The sequence below is a fragment of the Carassius carassius genome, chromosome 43, assembly GCF_963082965.1.
Source record: "Carassius carassius chromosome 43, fCarCar2.1, whole genome shotgun sequence".
In the NCBI taxonomy this organism is placed as follows: Eukaryota; Metazoa; Chordata; class Actinopteri; order Cypriniformes; family Cyprinidae; genus Carassius; species Carassius carassius.
Window position 1 is genome coordinate 16,096,626 of NC_081797.1, and position 18,582 is coordinate 16,115,207.

At 36.7% G+C, this 18,582-nt stretch overlaps 1 protein-coding gene across 2 annotated transcripts in view; it reads left to right on the forward strand.

Moving 5' to 3' along the window:
- Nucleotides 1–16,592, forward strand: part of tmem266 (transmembrane protein 266) — a 63,478-nt gene extending 46,886 nt beyond the window's left edge. For both annotated transcript variants that reach the window (XM_059536365.1, XM_059536366.1), the window contains 8 exons: nt 1,658–1,812; nt 4,022–4,095; nt 5,316–5,372; nt 6,521–6,659; nt 9,224–9,339; nt 11,770–11,947; nt 14,523–14,585; nt 15,392–16,592. In XM_059536365.1, coding sequence (XP_059392348.1) covers nt 1,658–1,812; nt 4,022–4,095; nt 5,316–5,372; nt 6,521–6,659; nt 9,224–9,339; nt 11,770–11,947; nt 14,523–14,585; nt 15,392–16,038 — 1,429 coding nt within the window. In that variant the 3' untranslated portion in view covers nt 16,039–16,592. The remainder of the gene's footprint in view (nt 1–1,657; nt 1,813–4,021; nt 4,096–5,315; nt 5,373–6,520; nt 6,660–9,223; nt 9,340–11,769; nt 11,948–14,522; nt 14,586–15,391) is intronic.
- The last annotated feature ends 1,990 nt before the right edge of the window (nt 16,593–18,582 follow it).

Sequence of the window (18,582 nt, forward strand, 5' to 3'; positions counted from 1 at the left end):
TCTTATTTCACAGGTTTACGGGTTGTAGTTATGAAAAGCATAATTTAAGAACAGTAAATGTTATCCTGTATATAGAAGTTAACTTGATTGCCAAAGTAGATGTAAACTAGTAAAACAGAAGCAAACTTGTATGTAAAAATGAACTTGTATGAATGTGTAGACGTAAACTTTCATGAACAAATAGAAGCAAACTTTGTGTGTAAAACTAAAAGTACACTAGTAGAAATAGAAGTTGTAAGTAAAAGTAAACTTGACAAGTAAACTTTTCTGTACAAACAGAAGCAAACTGGTATGTACAAAAGTTTACCTTTATATACTGTACAAGTTTACCTTTGTTCTTACATAAGTTTGTTTTTACTTTTACAAGTAAAAAATAAACTTGTTTGTAAAGGAGAATGTACACTTTTATGTGTAAATAAAATTGTATGTACAAGCAGAAATAGAAGTGATCTTATATGTAAATGTAAACGTGTATTAATGTGTACAAGTAAACTCTTATGAACAAATATAAGCAAACTTGTATGTAAAACAAAGTAAACTTGTACTTAGAAGTAGAAATAGAAGAAAAATTGTATGTAAAACAAAGTAAATTTGTACTTAGAAGTAGAAATAGAAGTAAACTTGTATGTAAAACAAAGCAAACTTGTACTTAGAAGTAGAAATAGAAGTACACATGTATGTAAAACAAAGTAAACTTGTACTTAGAAGTAGAAATAGAAGTAAACTTGTATGTAAAACAAAGTAAATTTGTACTAAGAAGTAGAAATAGAAGTAAACTTGTATGTAAAACAAAGTTAACTTGTACTTAGAATTAGAAATAGAAGTAAACTTGTATGTAAAACAAAGTTAACTCGTACTTAGAAGTAGAAATAGAAGTAAACTTGTATGTAAAACAAAGCAAACTTGTACTTAGAAGTAGAAATAGAAGTAAACTTGTATGTAAAACAAAGTAAACTTGTACTTAGAAGTAGAAGTAGAAGTAAACTTGTATGTAAAACAAAGTAAATTTGTACTTAGAAGTAGAAATAGAAGTAAACTTGCATGTAAAACAAAGTTAACTCGTACTTAGTAGAAATAGAAGTAAACTTAAATGTAAAACAAAGTAAACTTGTGCTTAGAATTAGAAATAGAAGTAAACTTGTATGTTAAACAAAGTTAACTTGTACTTAGTAGAAATAGAAATAAACTTGTATGTAAAAGTAAACTTGACAAGCAGTCTTATGTACAAACAAGCAAATTTTTATGTACATTAATGTTTACTTTTATATACAAGTTTGCTTCTATTTGTTCATGAAAGTTTACTTTTACAAGTAAACTTATACTTACACATATAAATAGAAGTAAATTTGAATCTAAAAGTAACTTGGCAAACTTTTGTGTACAAATAAAAGCAAAGTTGTATGTATGTTTAACTTTATATACAAGTTTACCTTTGTATGTTAGTTTAGTTTACAAATTAAAGTAAACTTGTATACAAAAGCAGAAGTAAACTTGTATGTATAAGTAGAAACTGAAGTGAAGTAAACCTCTATTTCACCTGTGTTGTTGGCCATATGTGTGAAAGCACAGTTCAGTTTTCTTGTGTTTGTGTTTTTGTAGTTCAGAAATAGTTGATATTGTCTCTCTTTCTGTATCTGTCAATGTGTTTGATCTGCAGGTCTAACTGGCTGAAGCCGTGCTGTGGGAGGAGAGCAGCGCTGTGGCAGGTGTGTTTGCTGAGCGCCGGCTTCAACTGTTTCCTGGTGGCCTGTGTCGTCTTGGTGGTGCTCTTACTGACTGTGGAACTGCTCATTGATACTAAGCTCCTACAATGTGAGTATTAAAAGGGCTTCAGATCCCTTTAGATGTCAATCTGGGATTTACTATCTAGTAGTTGTTACACATGCTCTGACATATCAGACAGTGCCACTCACTGCATAAAAGATTCAGATTTCCACTACACTCATAAGAGTCATTCTGCTTTTTGATTGACTGGAAAGAAATGGCCCATAGGAAACATTTTGTTTTGAACTCAATGAACTCAAATTGTATGTTTCTGATTCCCTGACGAGGAATCTTTTCTGCAGAGATTTTTCTCAATAAACACATTGTGAGTGACATTTGCTTAGCTGCTATTTGCTGCTATTCTCATAAGAGCCTATTGTAAATCTGAGCGGAGATCCTCATTCACACAACGGCGGAAAATCACTGCTCTGTGTGCAGATGAGTGCACACTAAAGAGAGAAATGTGAGAGATAACAGAGGCCTAAGTCAGCCTATATCTCTCTGTCTTCTCTGGCCTTTACACAGTCCTGATAGACAGATGGAGGGGGAGAGATGGATGGGAGCAGTGGAGGAGTGCAGGACAGCGACCGGCGGGCGAGATTAATGGAAGGAGGGATTGAGGGAGATGAATGGACTGATGGACAGATCAGTGAACAGAGCAAACTAAGACATATGGGCCCGGAGATTTGCGGCGTGTGGAGAGAGCGAGCGAGAGAGGGGGTGATAACTGAATGCAGTAGATCTCTTGCACCGCAATAGAGCGAATAAATAGATAGATGCAGAACGCGGATGGGTGGAATATCATATCACAAAAGCCTAATGCTTTCAGTTCAGGCGGCTGCCATAATGAGATCGAGCAGCCCTCTGTCCTGATGCTGCACACATAGTAGGAAATTTGGCTTCCCTCTTGAAAAGTTCTTGTAAGGAGGAGTTTCATATGGGAATTATTCTGAGGAAACCAATTTTATGTATTTCAAGGATTTTTTATGTAACGCCTAATCAAATAGATGAGTATTATGTGAGGTTTTTAATGTTATCTACAGTAAATATACATAAGTAATTTGTGAAATGTTCTGTTTTGGTGAAAGTTTCTATGTGTTTCAGTATGTCTGATTTGTAAACAGTTTAAAAGATCATAATAATGATTTATTTTAGCTGATTTGCAAAGTGAAAATCTAAAATATATTGTTACCTTGCTGTTACAAAAAGCCAAAATTAAATTAAAGTTTAGCTTTTTTACTTTTTTTTTATATGTTCCTGATCTTATCGTGGATGATTGTGCCAGTTATTCTAATTAAAAAACTTTTTTATATGTGATGTACAAAATATAGTTCTTCCCTACAATTAGAATTTTTAACACTGTTTTATGCAGAACATTTTATAAAAATTTTACAAAAATGAGTGGTAATATGGCACACAGAGACTTTTAAAACAGTAGTAAAATGAAGTGAATTGTTTTGATATATTCATTCAAATGAACCGATTCACTAAAATGAATTAAACTTCTCAAACACTAAATACAGTATATTCAAAAGTTTGAATACAAGTATCTTATGCTCACCAAGGCTGCATTCATTTGATTAAAATAATAATAATAAATAAAAAAATAATAGTGAAATATTATTAGAATTTAAAATATTTGTTTTTATATTTAAGTATATTTTAAAATATAATTTATTCCTGTGATGCAAAGCTGAATTTTCAGCATCATTACTGCAGTCTTCAGTGTCACATGATCCTTCAGAAATCACTCTAATATGCTGCATTTATTTGGAATAAAAAAGGTTTGTTTTTACTGTCTCTACTTTTCATCCATTTCAATGTATAGAAGAAAGTGATATGACTCTATTCTTTCAGGCGAATACAATCTGATTTAGATTTATAAATGTCATGGCTCTTCCAAGCTTTATAATGGCAGTGAGTAGATGTTATTTTTCAACAATCCCAAAGAAGTACAATAAAGTGCATCCATCCATAATAAAAAGTGCCTCATGGCTCCGGGGGGGTGAATAAAGGCCTCCTGTAGCGAATCGATGCGTTTCTGTAGTTTATAAAGTTTTAAATATAAATATTATTTAATGAACAAACACATTAATGCATCATTGTTAAACAAAAGTATTAATTTCTTTCAAACCTTTATTTACCCCAGACCTTTGAGTTGTGCATGTTTTGAGACTCTACAGCGCTTTACATTTGGCTGTATTATAATCAGATTTACATGAAGTAAAAGCAAAATCTCTTTGAATTGTGTCCACAGTTAATAATGCATTCCAGTTCGCATGTATCATCCACTGGATCAGCCTGGTCATCCTGTCCGTGTTCTTCACCGAGGTGAGTGTAAATCACTGAAGTATCCTGCTTTTCTTTTCTTTTTTTGCTTTCTATTTTTGCTCGAAAACATTTCTCATTAAACATTTCCCATCAGTCTTCCAAAACAAAGTTATCTGAGATGTACTTTTTAGAGAAACATCTAAGACTATTGTCAGTATTCAAATGAAAGATAACAAAGCTATAAAAGAGCAACGTCTCAGCATTAAAAGTGCATGTTTGAAGGTCACAGGCCACTAAAACAACTAAGATGCTGAGTCTGAGACAATCATTATTTACACAGAGCCACCAGGCTTGCTAGAAATAGCCTCTTTTACAACTGTCGATATAGTAGGTTTCAAATGAATGGTGCCGCTACGGGACGTTTGGAAGTATTTGATTTAAGGTCTCGTCTGAATGTTTATGCTGTAGGGTTGTCTTAATTGAACCCAAGAAAAAAACTGTTTCATGTTGTGCTGTTACTGTACTTTCAAAGTGTGTGTGTGTGTGTGTGTGTGTGTCCTGACACGTGCTGCTGACTTCTATTGATTCCCATTTCTTCAGATCCAGTTGCATTTGTATCTGGCTCTTTTAAAGCAGACTTGCATTTATTTCCTTCAGCTTGCGTTTCGCTCATCGATAAAGGCTCAAGAGACGGGAAGGTTTCAGCATCACATGTTTTAGAGAGCGAAGTAGTGATAGAAAGCGATAAAAAGACTAGCTTGTGCCACCTGAGTCAGCAGTCACTAAAACAGCGTCTCCTTCGAGTGTTTCGATAAGATCTCGCCCCGCTTGCGAGTTTATGAATACATATTGCAGGTCACTGATAAATTATGAGCTGCGTTCTGAGACGAGATGAAAGGGAAAAAAATGATTCGGCTTGGAAATGGGTTTTGTGGAGGTTATTTCGCCACCAAATGGAGGTGAATTCTTTTGCCGCCACATCTCGATATCACTTAGATTTTGAATTACCCTATGTACACATTTTCCCACAAGCTCATTATTTATGTTTGCTGTTCGTGGAGCACTGAAAAAGGGTTTTTTTTGCCCAAGGCTTCTCTCTTGCCTTTAACGAAACGCGCTCTGTTTTTTGTTTTTTTTGTGGACGATTTCCCAGAATGCAATGTGCTGAAGTATCAGAAATCTGATCAGTGATTTTCATTAATCTGCTTCTTTTCTCTTTCTTTCTGTTGGTCTTTCCACTTCTGTGCTCTCTCTTCCATGTTTCTCTCTTCCTCTCCCAGACTGTCTTTAGGATTGTGGTGCTCGGGATTTGGGATTATATAGAGAACAAAGTTGAGGTAAGCTCCCCGGGGTCCCATTAGTACGGGGGGAAACAGAGTGAAGGGGCAAGTCCTTGAAACTTAATGAAGGATGAGTCTCTCTCTGCCGCAGTGACACGCTCTCAGTGTAACATTGTTGCCTGAGCAGGCCAGGAGCCATTGCTGACTGCACTGTGATTGGCTGTTTAGTTTTATCGACCACACCCAATCGTTAAATAATAAATATAGCTTTTTTGTCATGTCTACCAGATTATTTTTAAATTACTGATTATTTTAAGGTGCACACACTCATGGAAAAATGTATGTTTTGTAAAACAGAAATAATACAAAATAAGTATTATATACATACAATGCCATTCAAAAATTTGTGATTAGTAAGTTTCTTATGCTCAACAAGGCTGCATTTATTTGATCCAAAATATTGACAAAAAAAACTAATATTGTGAAATATAATTGCAATTTAAAATAACAGTTTTCCATTTTAATACACTTTCAAATATAGTGAGATTGTGAGATATAAACTCATAATTGCAACAGAAAAGTCAGAATTGTTATGTAAAAATAATGCCTAAAAGATTTGCAAGAGTTGTGGAAGAGTACATAAGACTGTGAGCGTGTATTAAATTTGCATGTGCAAGAGAAGCTTTGTGTAGGTGTAAATCGCGTTTCAAGTGTAAGAAAAAATTATATGCAAAATTTAATCCTGTTATTAAATCCTGTAATTTAATCTGTTATTCATAATAGTAATTCAAGTATTGTGAAACTACAGCTCCATGCTAAAGCAAAATAAATATGATCTGCATTCTTCTGACTTCAATTTTTCCACGCTTACACTGACTGAGTTTTGCAAGCGTGAGACAGAGGGCGGGTCCACCACCTTCTTGTAGCCAATTACATGAGGCTTTCGCTGACTCTCCATTTACTCTTATCTGATTGGTTCTATAAACACATCATATGTTAAAACATTAATCTTCTTTTAGTTCAGGATCGTTTTCGCTGCCAGAATGGTACTTTTAATGTACACATACATTACAAATAAATAAATATATAACAACTTAATTAAAACATGATACTTTATCAGTTGTGTCCCATTGTATTAAATACATTTGTATATACAGTATTAAAGCTGAAAGACGTATGAACATTTGTTGTTGTTGTTTAATTAGGTATTTGACGGTGCTGTGATTGTACTCTCTCTGGCCCCAATGGTGGCCTCCACGGTGGCTAACGGCCCCAGCAGCCCCTGGGACGCCATCAGCCTCATCATCACCCTCCGCATCTGGAGAGTCAAGAGAATCATTGACGGTAACACACTGTCTTTTAAAAAAATAATACACTACCATTCAAAGGTTTGGCATCAGAATGATTGATCAGAATAATGTCTTTAAAGGAGTTTCTTATGCTCCTCAAGGCTGCATTTCTATACATACTGATGATTTTTACTTAACACTGCATTTGTAATTTAAGTAACCTAATTTTATAGACATTATAACTGTAATCAAATTACAGAAATGTAAAATGTAATGCATTACATTACTGCGTTACCAGGAAAAGTAATTAGAATACAGTAATGTGTTATACCCAATTCTGTATATGTATATATATATATATATATATATATATAAATATATATTTTAGCATTCGCTAATTCAGCTGACTAATTTATTTATTAGCTGTTGTCCTGTCGGACCCAATGAGTTCTGATAGACATCTCACACGCGCTGCTGCTGCCAGCCTTGGTCTTATTAAAATTCAGACTGATTCAGGGTCTTTTGTCTGCGCAGAGAGGAGCATAATGTCCATAATGTCTCAGCACAGGTTGTGTTTATGCAAGTGTATTCGTGGTCGATGACTGGGGCAGGTCACCCTCATTCTCACTAAACATCATTGAGCTGTTGAGCAGAGCGGCGTCAGACACACTTACAGGAGCACAGCGCATGACAACAAACAACTGTCCCAGTGCTGAGATCCAACAGAGCATCACAGAACCTGCTCTGAGTCTGATAGAAGAGCAGTGTTGGTATTGATAAATACAGCTATTAAAAACTGTTTTTGGTCATTAAAATAGAGCTGAAATAAAATGCAATACAATGAAAACTAGAAATGTCGCTTCGGAAACTAACAAGCCTACTAAAGTACTAGAAATACAGGAATCTGAAGTACTGATTAAATATCAAGAACAATTGTTTTAGACTACTGCAAAAATTTCAAACATATATAATCACGAATATGACATCAGAGTGCAGCACAGCCAATCATAAGAGAGGTAATTTACATATAGCAATTTTAAAGGTACAGTAGTAAACTACTTCAGGTTAAAGCTTGGACTATTTAGTTAGTATTTTATGTTTTTTTTTTATAATTTTTATACGAATTATGAATGATGAAATGCTTAATATGAAGCTAAAGTGCTTGTATGACTCCTTCTGTGCCTTTTCTATTAAAATCTACATTTATATTGCTTTGTGCTTACATTTTGTCTATTTGTCTATTACATATATCTTGTCTTTCCCCTCTCCTTCGTGGTTTGTTTTGTGCAAGTTGTAAGAATTGTCTATGTTGTCGTTTGAATTTGAAAGATATGAATTTGAGAGAGTGCGCAGTAAGCAAAAAGAAACGGCTGAATACAGTCATTACATTGTACACAGTGTTTGATACAAAAGTAGAATGCTGAAGTTATATAATCTGAACCCTGAGAAACGAAAGCTGATATTTGACACAGACACGCTGACGGATTAACATTCACGAGCTCAAGACTCGTGCGAGTCTGATCCAGTTCGACGCCACCCTGTGGACGTCCCTTGTTGTACACAGCAGCACGTGACAGCAAGGGTTAGTTGCTGAGATATGCTTTATTTTATTTTATAGATGTTTTTTAATTAAATGTATTTTATTATTTTAACTGTATATATAATTTTATAGTAGTTAGGCTTTTTTTTTTTCAAAATCTGGACTAAGCTGTAAAATAGCAGACATCTGACATCTCAGGTTTAGAGAGATAAAACTCTCATTTTTTTATTTAAATACATCTGAATACATCTAAAAAATATTTACTTCAAATAATATATCATAATCCTGAAACTGAATGTACAGATAATGTTGTGGTACTGAGTAAACACACTGCAACGCAGCAAAGCATGCTGGGAGTTCTGTCGGCAGATGGTACCAGTGTGAGAAGAGTCTAATTGATACGGAGAGCGAATGGATGATAAGAGGGGTCATGTGGCTATGGCTTTATTAAGAGACCCCAGCCCAGTCTGAGAAATCAACCTCACACGACGCTCATGTTCATGAGAACACAGGCTCTCCGCTCAGACGTGGATGGAGGTGATGTTAACATTTGGAGGCATTGAATGTTTGCAGAAAACAATTAGCAGTTTATCAAAGCTACCCATTGTGTGTTAAACCTGTTAACATCTGATCAGCTGTTTTACAGTATTTTTATTTAAATTTATTCTGCGTGCTCTTTACAAATAAATGTAGTCTGTTCAAATAATTGGATAATTTTATTTGAATATAAATATTCTATTATGATAATATCCTGGGATCATTTGACACTAAGGACTGGAGTAATGATGCTGAAAATTAAGCTTTGATCACACGAATAAATTGCATTTTAAAATATAATCAAATAGAAAACAGTTATTTTAAGTTCTAATGATAATTCACTTTAATATTACTGTACTTAGTCCATAATAAATAAATGCTGCTTTGGTGAGCATAAGAGATTTCTTTTAAAAACAAAAACTTGCCAAGTCCAAACTTTGCTCGAAAAGGATGTAAGTATTTGAGAGGATCATGCAAAAAAATAAAATAAATAATAATCTATAATTTGTACTTTCCTCTGCTGTTTTGTTTGTCTTCTGTAGCGTACGTCCTGCAGGTGAAGGTGGAGACGGAGCTGGAGATCCAGCAGTATGAGAAGACCAAAGCTTTGAGGGAGGAACAGCTGGAGAGACTCACACAGATCTGTCAGGAACAGGCCGTGAGTGATGAACTCCTCTCGGACATTCACATCACCAAAATAACACTAAAAGTACTCTCTTGTGCCAGTGACACTACCTTGACAGCAGCTTTGTAATAGCTCACGAGTGTAAGTTGTGCTTTAAAGGAATCTTTCACCCAAAAATAAGAGTGTATTCACCCTCAGGTCATCCGAGATTGATTTAGATTGAAGTTGATTTAGAGAAGTTTAGCATTTCATCAGTTGCTCAGCACTGGATCCTCAGCAGCAGAGCCGAGGCTAGACTTCTGGGGGCCTTATCATTTGTCCATGTTTCACTCCGTCTCTAATCGTGCTCGCGGATAGCGATTGAGAAACAGTGTATTCTGCCGCTCGGTATGCTTTCAAATCATTTTTTTAGTCTCGAGCAATACTGTACAACATTCACATTACATGATTTGACTGATTTTTAGCAAGAAAGGATGACAGCGCATTGCATTAAAAGAAATGATTGGTCATGTTTTCATAACTGTTGGTCAAATTCAAAAACGAAACTATAATTAAATCATCTTTGAGCGCAAGGGGGCCCCTAGGTGTTTTGAGAGCTCTACGCAGCTTTCGTACTTCTCTGCTCTGGTCTGCAGTGAATGGGTGCCGTCAGAATGAGAGTCCAAACAGCTAATAAAAGCATCACAATATTCCACACCACTCCTGTCCTTCAGTTGATGTCATGTGAAATTAAAAGGTGTGTGTTTGTAACAAACAAATCCATCATTAAGACATTTTTAATTACAAACAGGTCCTCTGTGCTTAATATTGTTTCTCCAGTGAAAAAGTGAATCTTGTCTGAATCAGGAGAGAAATAGGCACCGATCAAGCATCATTTTACAAGCAAAAACAGTCCAAAACGGATTCTGATGTGAGATTTTCACTGGAGGATGTGATATTGTTGATTAAGGCCTCATATTTTGACCGGTTTGCCGGTCCAACTAAGCCAATTTTCATTTTTGGGTGAACTATTCTGTTAACGTCTTTATTATTTAGTCCCCTCTCCAAACATTTTTTCCATCATGTAGCACTGTGTGTTTCTCCAGCAGAGGGCAGCACTGTGACACACAATCAAATTTCACTTCAGTTCATCTGCTCAGTAACACAGCGCCTGTATCCGCCTATAAATGATTATTCATTGGTATTTATTGATCAGATTGTATCTGTTATTAACATTTTATTATAATTTTGCCATTTCAGAGTCACCTGAAAAAGTGATCATAAACAATCTCTCCTTCTTTACATGTTTTGTCTGTTCAGAATTTTATACCACTGGTATCCTCAGAGTCTGCTGTTACGTGAAATGTGTCTCAACAGCACAATTCATCCTGAATATCCCCCATATTTTAACTGCACCAAGCTCATGCTTCATTTCTGATTGGGTCTCTGCGGATGATGCAAGCTTGCATTTCAAGCTGCAATCCAACCCAGTGTATTACATAAAACAGTCACGTGACCCGTCCAGACTGTCCTGGGCCCACCAGACAGATAACACAGACAGGGATCAATGCACGCCACTGAAATACACAATTCACCCTAGATGTGTTTCTGTTGCTCTTCTCCTTGGGGAAGAAGACAGATAAGACTGTGATAGAGATGTCTTGAATGTTCCCTGCTGGGAACTGATCTGAGAGCCTGAGAACAGTCGAGCTCATTGATTATGTTGAGCGTGTGGACATTGATTCAACAAAGAAAGCTATTGGTTAGAGTTACAATGTTGCAAGGAGATCCATATTAGTGTGTTTATGATATAAATTATAGATAATGATTTGTAATACTGCCAGTATACTAAACTAAATGGCTATAACTTTAATCAAAATTATATTTAGAATAATAGCTATAATCTTCTTAGATTGTGTTTTTTTTTTTTTTTTTTTGCTTTTTTAAATGGTTACTCCTCAATTTTAGATAGCAAGGTAACAAATAAAAATTAAATTAATCTGGTGTTTATAATCTAATCTAATCTAATCAAACAGAGACAAACAACTATAACAATATAAGACAAAGATTCTACACTATTTGTAGATCGCTAATCAAATAAGATAACTGTTTTGCCTTTGAATAAGATGTTAGATCTCCTTGTTTACGTTGAAATCAAGCTGATTTAAGTTATATTATTATTTTTTAATATGAATAAAATCTGTTAATTAAGACTTTCAATTTAGTGGAGTTTCTTGACAAAACAAATTTTACACTTTGCATTATATGTACCAGTCTAAAACAGATATAGATCTAAAGGATCTAAAACCTTCACAGACATAACCGAGAGTTTTTGTAACTCAAGTGTGTTTTTAACTGTAAACTTGTGTGTGAAAGAAGCTTAAACTGATATGGTTTAAAACGCATGATTTCAGCGAGATAAACATGATAATCAGAACCAAAGCAGATGTTTTTAGCAGGTCTCTGTCTTCTTGTCTTGGGCAGTTTGAGATCAGGCAGCTGAGGGCTCACCTGGCGCAGCAGGATTTGGATCTGGCCGCTGAGCGGGATGCCGCCATGCAGATCCACCATGTGTGGGGCAAACAGAGCAGCAGCTTCCAGGAAATAGACGGCCTGGGACCCACTGGATCTGACAACACCAGAGAGCCCAGACCTCCTCCAGGTACCCAGAACTGTCCTGTCTCTGCCTTTCAATGAGAGTAAAACCAGCCCAGAGTCACAGGCGAAATGATGTTACACGTTTATCCACACACCACTAAATGTGACGCTAAAATTATACTGAATATGGAAGTGGTGATGAAGGCAATATGTGAAGATTCTATCTATCTATCTATCTATCTATCTATCTATCTATCTATCTATCTATCTATCTATCTATCTATCTATCTATCTATCTATCTATCTATCTATCTATCTATCTATCTATCTATCTATCTATCTATCTATCTATCCAACCACCATTCTGAAGGTTAAAATTAATACTTAAAATTAAATTGGAAAAATATGACCATAAAGATGTTTACACTGTTACAAAGTATTTCTATTTAGTTCTTTTGAACTTTTTATTTATCAAAAATCCTGTAGATTCCACACAAATGATAAGCAGCGCAGCTGTTTTCAACATTGATCATAAAAATAACTGTTTCTTGAGCTGAAAATCATTATCAGAATGATTTCTGAAGGATCATGTGACAGAGGAAGGAACGGTGCTGAAAATACAGCTCTGACGTAAGAAACAAATTACATTTTAAAAATATATTCAAATAGAAAGCAGTTACTTTAAATTGTAGTAATATTGTTATAATATGCATATAAAAAAACAGTTACAATATAGTATTTCTAGACAAATAAATGTATCTTAGGTAAGAAAAATAGACTTGATTCAAAATATATATATATATATATATTTAAAATCTTACCAACCCCAAACTTTTGAACAAGATGTACACACACACACACACACAAAATTCAATTCAATGGCTACTGTTCAATGATTCAGAGGTACCTACTTCTCCTCCGAGCCAGATCTGAGCCCAGCCTCTGATCACAGACAACATCCCTTCAGTGTTTACTGTGACAGATCGCATGATATCCCATTATAATAGACTCACATCATGTCAAGTCACATTGGGATCTTTCTGGCAGGAGTACAGCTGTTACACACACACACACGCACACACACACACGCAGGCTGCTCTGTGCATTGGGTCTTGTTCCTCCTGAAAGAGTATTCATCTACGGCTCAAACATCTGTTCCTTTAACCTGAAAACCCCCACAATGGTCCTCATGCGAGCCACACTTCATCCTCCAGAGGATTGTGGGAAATGTGGGCACCAGGAGCCAGCCCGTGGCTTTTTCCTCTAAACGACACATGGACAGAATTGCTGTCAAAGCGCAGGGCGACCCCTGGAGACAGAAGAGCGGATGCCCCAGGGCTCGTATCTTAGCTGCCATGTTTTATATTTGGCACCTCAAAGACACATATAACACAGGAGTTAGATGCGTTTAAGCACCGAAGACAAAGACGCAGAAAATATAAGAGCTGATCTGATTTTTTATAGAGCTGCTTTTTGAAGTTTTGAAGAGTTCAGCAAGAGCGAGGTCTCTTTTATCTCCGCTGTGATTCGTTTGAGAATTTCCTGAGCCGAGTGACCACACAGAGATACTGAGTGACAGGATCGAGTTGAATCATCGCTCTCAACGTCTGCTTTGTTTCAGAAACCAGATTCCTGAAATACTGGACGGAAACGCCAAAAATAAATAGTTCATAAAATGATTACGTTTTGACAGTGTAAATTTCAAAGCCAGCAAGAACAGAGCTGAACGCTGTTTCATTTCAAAAATAAATGTGACATTTCAGAACAAGAAAAAATGCCAATGAGGATAGAAAAATAAACTCAACTGAAGATATTTTCTATGAAAACATTTGCTTCTCACTTAAATGTATCTTGTTTTAAGGATGTTTGGATTTTTACAAGAAAACTAGACACATAATATTTTTTCTCAGTGCAAGACATTAGGAAAGACTTTAGAGCTCACATTTGTATTCTAGTTATCATCTTTGTGTGGCATGTTACATGTCAAATCTTCACCCTAAACAAAACCAAATATAGAATTTTACCAAAAGCAATGCATACAATTGCAAATTTTTAGAAAGCACAATTTATTTTTGGAGAAATGTAGTTTCACTCTCTTTTCTTAGTTAAATGTCTTCATCCTCATGTGTTATTTATATTCGGCTGTGATTGTTTTCCTGGTGTTTTAGTCGGCTGCCCATCTCCTTCAGAGCCTCTGTTTGATGAATATTTCAAACAGTAAAAATGAATTTAAAAAGGCGCAGTGAGTTGGGTCTGGTCTCCAGAGATGTGCGGATGGCACTTAGAGTGCAGTCGACTCCTCGCTCTGCCAGGCAGATCATAAGACCTTCTACCCAGCCGATGACCTCCGCCGCATCTACAGCCACAGCCACGTCAGACAGATGCTTTTTTGGGTCAGGAAGCCAAGCAGCAGAGAAGGGTGGCCAGAATCAGAACGTTAATGCATTGCTTGCACTGTAGCACGCTTCACTACATAGTGATTCATAAATGTTCTCCAATTATAAAGCAGTGAAACTGTTTACATTTCAAATGTATTTATTTGTTTTTTTAAGGGAAAAAAATATGTTTCTATGTTTTTTTGGTTTTGTGTCGTTAAATCATAATGTTGTGATTGACATTCATTTGTTTTGTTTTTTCAGAGAGCGCCGTTCAGGATGATATGAATAACTACATCAGTCAGTATTACAGTGAGCCAAGTAGCGGTAAGTTCTTTTTTCTTTTTTGCTAATTTATTTATTTACGTTTATCTATGCTTAGAATATTTGTAATATTTGCTGCCGAATGTTTCATTTAGATACATTGCAACCAATTGTTTATATGCGTTGGATACATACATCCAAAATATTAGTTGACTGACTGATACAAGTTTTTCATCGGCTGATGGCATTATTTAGATAGCAAGGTGGATCATGGGTCATAAAATGTTGGTATATATATTATATATAATATAGTATGCAAGTATATAATAATTTAAAAAAGAGCAAATAATGAAATTAAACATTTGTGCAATATTTACTTAAAATCAGTGTTATATTAGTATGATTAAGATATTATTATATTTTTATTAATATTTTAAATACATTTTTATTTTATTTAATAATTTTTTTTCTGTTTTCATTTTCGTTTTAGTAATTTTGTATTGTTCATAATTTTTCTGTTGTTTCACTTTTAGTTATCAAGTTAAACTAAATTAATACAAATGTTGACTTGGCAACTAGCTGAAATACATATTTTATTTCATTAATTCTAAGATTATTGTTTGCTTTACATTTAGTTTCACTTTTAGTTATCTATAATAACCCTGCTTGAAATTCCCTCAAATATTCCATAATATCAATTGACAAGGCAGTTTTGAAGATCACATCCCACTGTTTAATCAAGTACGGTAATCATTTGATCTCAAAATGCCAAAAGGTCTGGCTAATGTATCAGTTGACCATTGGCACTGATGCTTAAATATTTAGGATGGCACTCATTCACTAAGTTACACTATCTGTTGTACACACAGACATCGGGGTGCCCGACCCTGGTGCACGTGTCATAACCACAGCAGCCATAGATGTCCACCTTCCTACCAACCCCAACCAGTTGCCGCCTTCCCTCGTCAGTGCTGACGGCCCGGGCAGTGGCCAGGAGCGCACAGGCAGCTCTGTAAGTGAAGCATCCAGCACGACCATGTCCCGGTCCAGCTGCAGCTTCACAGCCCAGCAGCACAGCGTCAGCAGCCACACGCTGGCCTCCACAACTGACTGCAGCTCTACCGTACGGGAGGCTTCCACCTCCGACTACAGCGGCCAACACTGCTGCCCTCCTCCATACTGCAGCCCTTTGACCCTCGGCACACAACCAGGTGTCCACGACCCCAGCGCGGTGGTCAAAGAGCTGCTCTCTTCCCTGTCCGAGGACTCTTGCCTGGCACAGAAAGGCAGGGTTGACCCGGTCAACCTTAAATTGCCCAGTCCGGCAGGGTCGGTGAAGGCCAGTCCGGAACTGGAGCACAGGGTGAAAATATATAACAAGAGAAACCAGGAAAGTCTGGGTGTATTCCAGACCAAGCCACTAATTCACCTGCAGGGGACTGAGCCATCACTGGAGGAGAAGTACAGGCTTATGGAGCCGGCAGATACTCCACTCAGCCATATAACGGACACATAGAGCATGACGTTTGGAACGGTGACCACCAACACCAGCTGAAGCAGCCTCTCCCTTGGCCTCTCTCTATCTCTATATATAGCTTACTCACTGGCTGTGTCGGAAACATGAAAAATATTGCCTTCGCTGACAGTATCCCGAGGTAGTAAGGCATCAAGGCATATCGGAGTCTAGTGACCAGCCAAGTAGTTTAAGAGGCAGTGTAAATGGCTCTATGCCAGCACTGCTTCTGGTGAGCCACCTTCCTGCAGAGTTCAGGTCCAGATCTGCTCCTACACACCTTCCCGTAGTTTTCAAGTAATCCAGGACAACTTGGTTGGTTGGTTCAGGTGTGTTTGATAAGGGTTGGAGCTAAATTTTATGTAAAGGTAACTCTCCAGCTAGCTCCAGTTAGCTACCCCTGCTTCTTTTTGCAAGATTAATAGGAATTGCCCTGTCACAAATGGTACAAATATAAAGGCTGGAATATACTACATCTTTTAAAATCTGAACAGTAAGTATCATACACTTGTCAACTTTGTAAATGGTTACAGAAAAAAAAATCTTACACTAAAGCACTGAGGATCACACACTACCAGACTTTCATAGAACTCATGCAGAAACAAGTTACAGGCAGGTGTTTTTATTGCAGTGTTATTTTATTGGCCACCCCGTTCTAGGCAAAAGTCATAAAGTTTTATTCTAGCCTTAAGTTTCTGTCAGACTCTGCAGGAAGGTGGCTGTAAATGAGCTGGATTGGACAATCCATTAAACAATGGCCATTGTGATATTTATACCAGTGTTTCCTCAACCATGCTCTTGAAAGCAAAACAAAAGACATTTTTGAACTCCTCCTAATCAAACACACCAACTCATCAGCCCTTTAATAGAGACTACGACACCTGAGACAGATCAGTCAGGATAAAGACATTCAAAATGTGTACCAGTGTACATCCAACGTGTCGACTAGCAGCATAACTAGTTCACTACTTGGTGCATCCATACTACTGAAATGCCTCCATTTGGTCAATACATTGGACATATCATTCCCCATCTATGATATCCCAACAACTGGTTCAGTGGTTACTTGAAAAGTGTCTGGGAAATAGATATAGGGTTTTTGAAGCCTGTCTAAAACCTTAGGGCACAGTTCCTCAAATCTGACCAAAGTAGGGCCACTGCCCTCCAGAGTTTAACTCCAATTCTTATTTTTTAAGATTTATTTTTGGTGTTTTTGCCTTTTTATTAGGATCGGACAGTATTTAAGACAGGAAGCTAAGTGGGAGAGAGGGAGCGGGATCGGGAAAGGTCTGCGTGCCGGGACTCAAACTAGGGACACCTGAAGCACAATGGAACAATATGTCAGTGCACTGCCCACAAGGCTAGAAAATTACTAGTGGTTGAGTTTGATCAAGGTTTGAGCTAAACTCTTCAAGGCAGTAGCACTTCAGGCACAGATTTGAGTAACCCTGCCTTTAGGAGTACCTTCATCCAAAAACTTTGAATGATTGGGCAGCACTTTTTTGTTTCAGACACAGCCAATCTGTATTTCTCTTTCTGTGTCAAACAGCACTATGATACTCTCTCCCAGGTTTCATGTTCTCAGAAAGGGGCACAGGAAGTGACATGAGAATAATGCTCTCTGCTACCCGCCTCATGCAACATTCCTCTTTACAGATGCACATTTCTCTTTCTCTTTCTCTCTCTCTCTCCAACTCTGCAAGAGCACTTGAACTTTGTCACTCCTGCCAAAATTGCACAACCTTCCAAGGAGTCAGGGAGCGGTACTTTGGGAGCCATCATTGGAAGATCCTTCAGGAATTTCAGTGTGTCTGTTGGGCGAGTGGTGTATGAAACCAGCAAAAACACACTCTTTTAGATGGTGGACCAATATCGGAGTGTGGCTGGAAGACTTATCATGTGTTCTCATTCAGGGTGGTGTGGGAGGGAGTTTTTATTTGTCGATTTGTTTATTTGTATGAAATGTAACTGACACACAATGTCCAGTCCGTTTCCCCCAAAGCTGCAGGGTTACATTTGATCCGTGTTCAAAGCTGTGTGATTCAGCCAAATTTCTTACCTTTGCCTTTCTTACATTACTGATGCTGATGTTTGTATTCAAATTCTATGCGAGAATAAAAGTGCTAAACTTAAGTATTTTTAAAACACGGAGAGCAAACATATACAGTATTGGAAGATTTTTATGAGAAATCATGGTTAGAATGTTGTCATTACCCTAAACCTTAACCCCCATCCCTATAGCATGAGCCTTTGAAAAGATCTATCTGCTTTCTGACTGAGGCAAATTAATCCTGTGTTATCGATAAGGGATTTTATAAATTGATAATGGGAGATATTGTCAAGCAATTAAAAGTTGGTAAATTCAAACTTCTAGTCATTTTTTTTTGTGTGTGTGTTTGTGTGTGTGTGTGTGTGTGTCAGGATTGTTGTAGAAGTAGTAGTAGTAAGGATGTGTATGCTAAAGCAATATTACTTGTTCTGTCTTCTAGTTTGCAGAATGCCAAAATATGCAGTATAATGGTCATGTGAGAATGAGTAACAAAACCA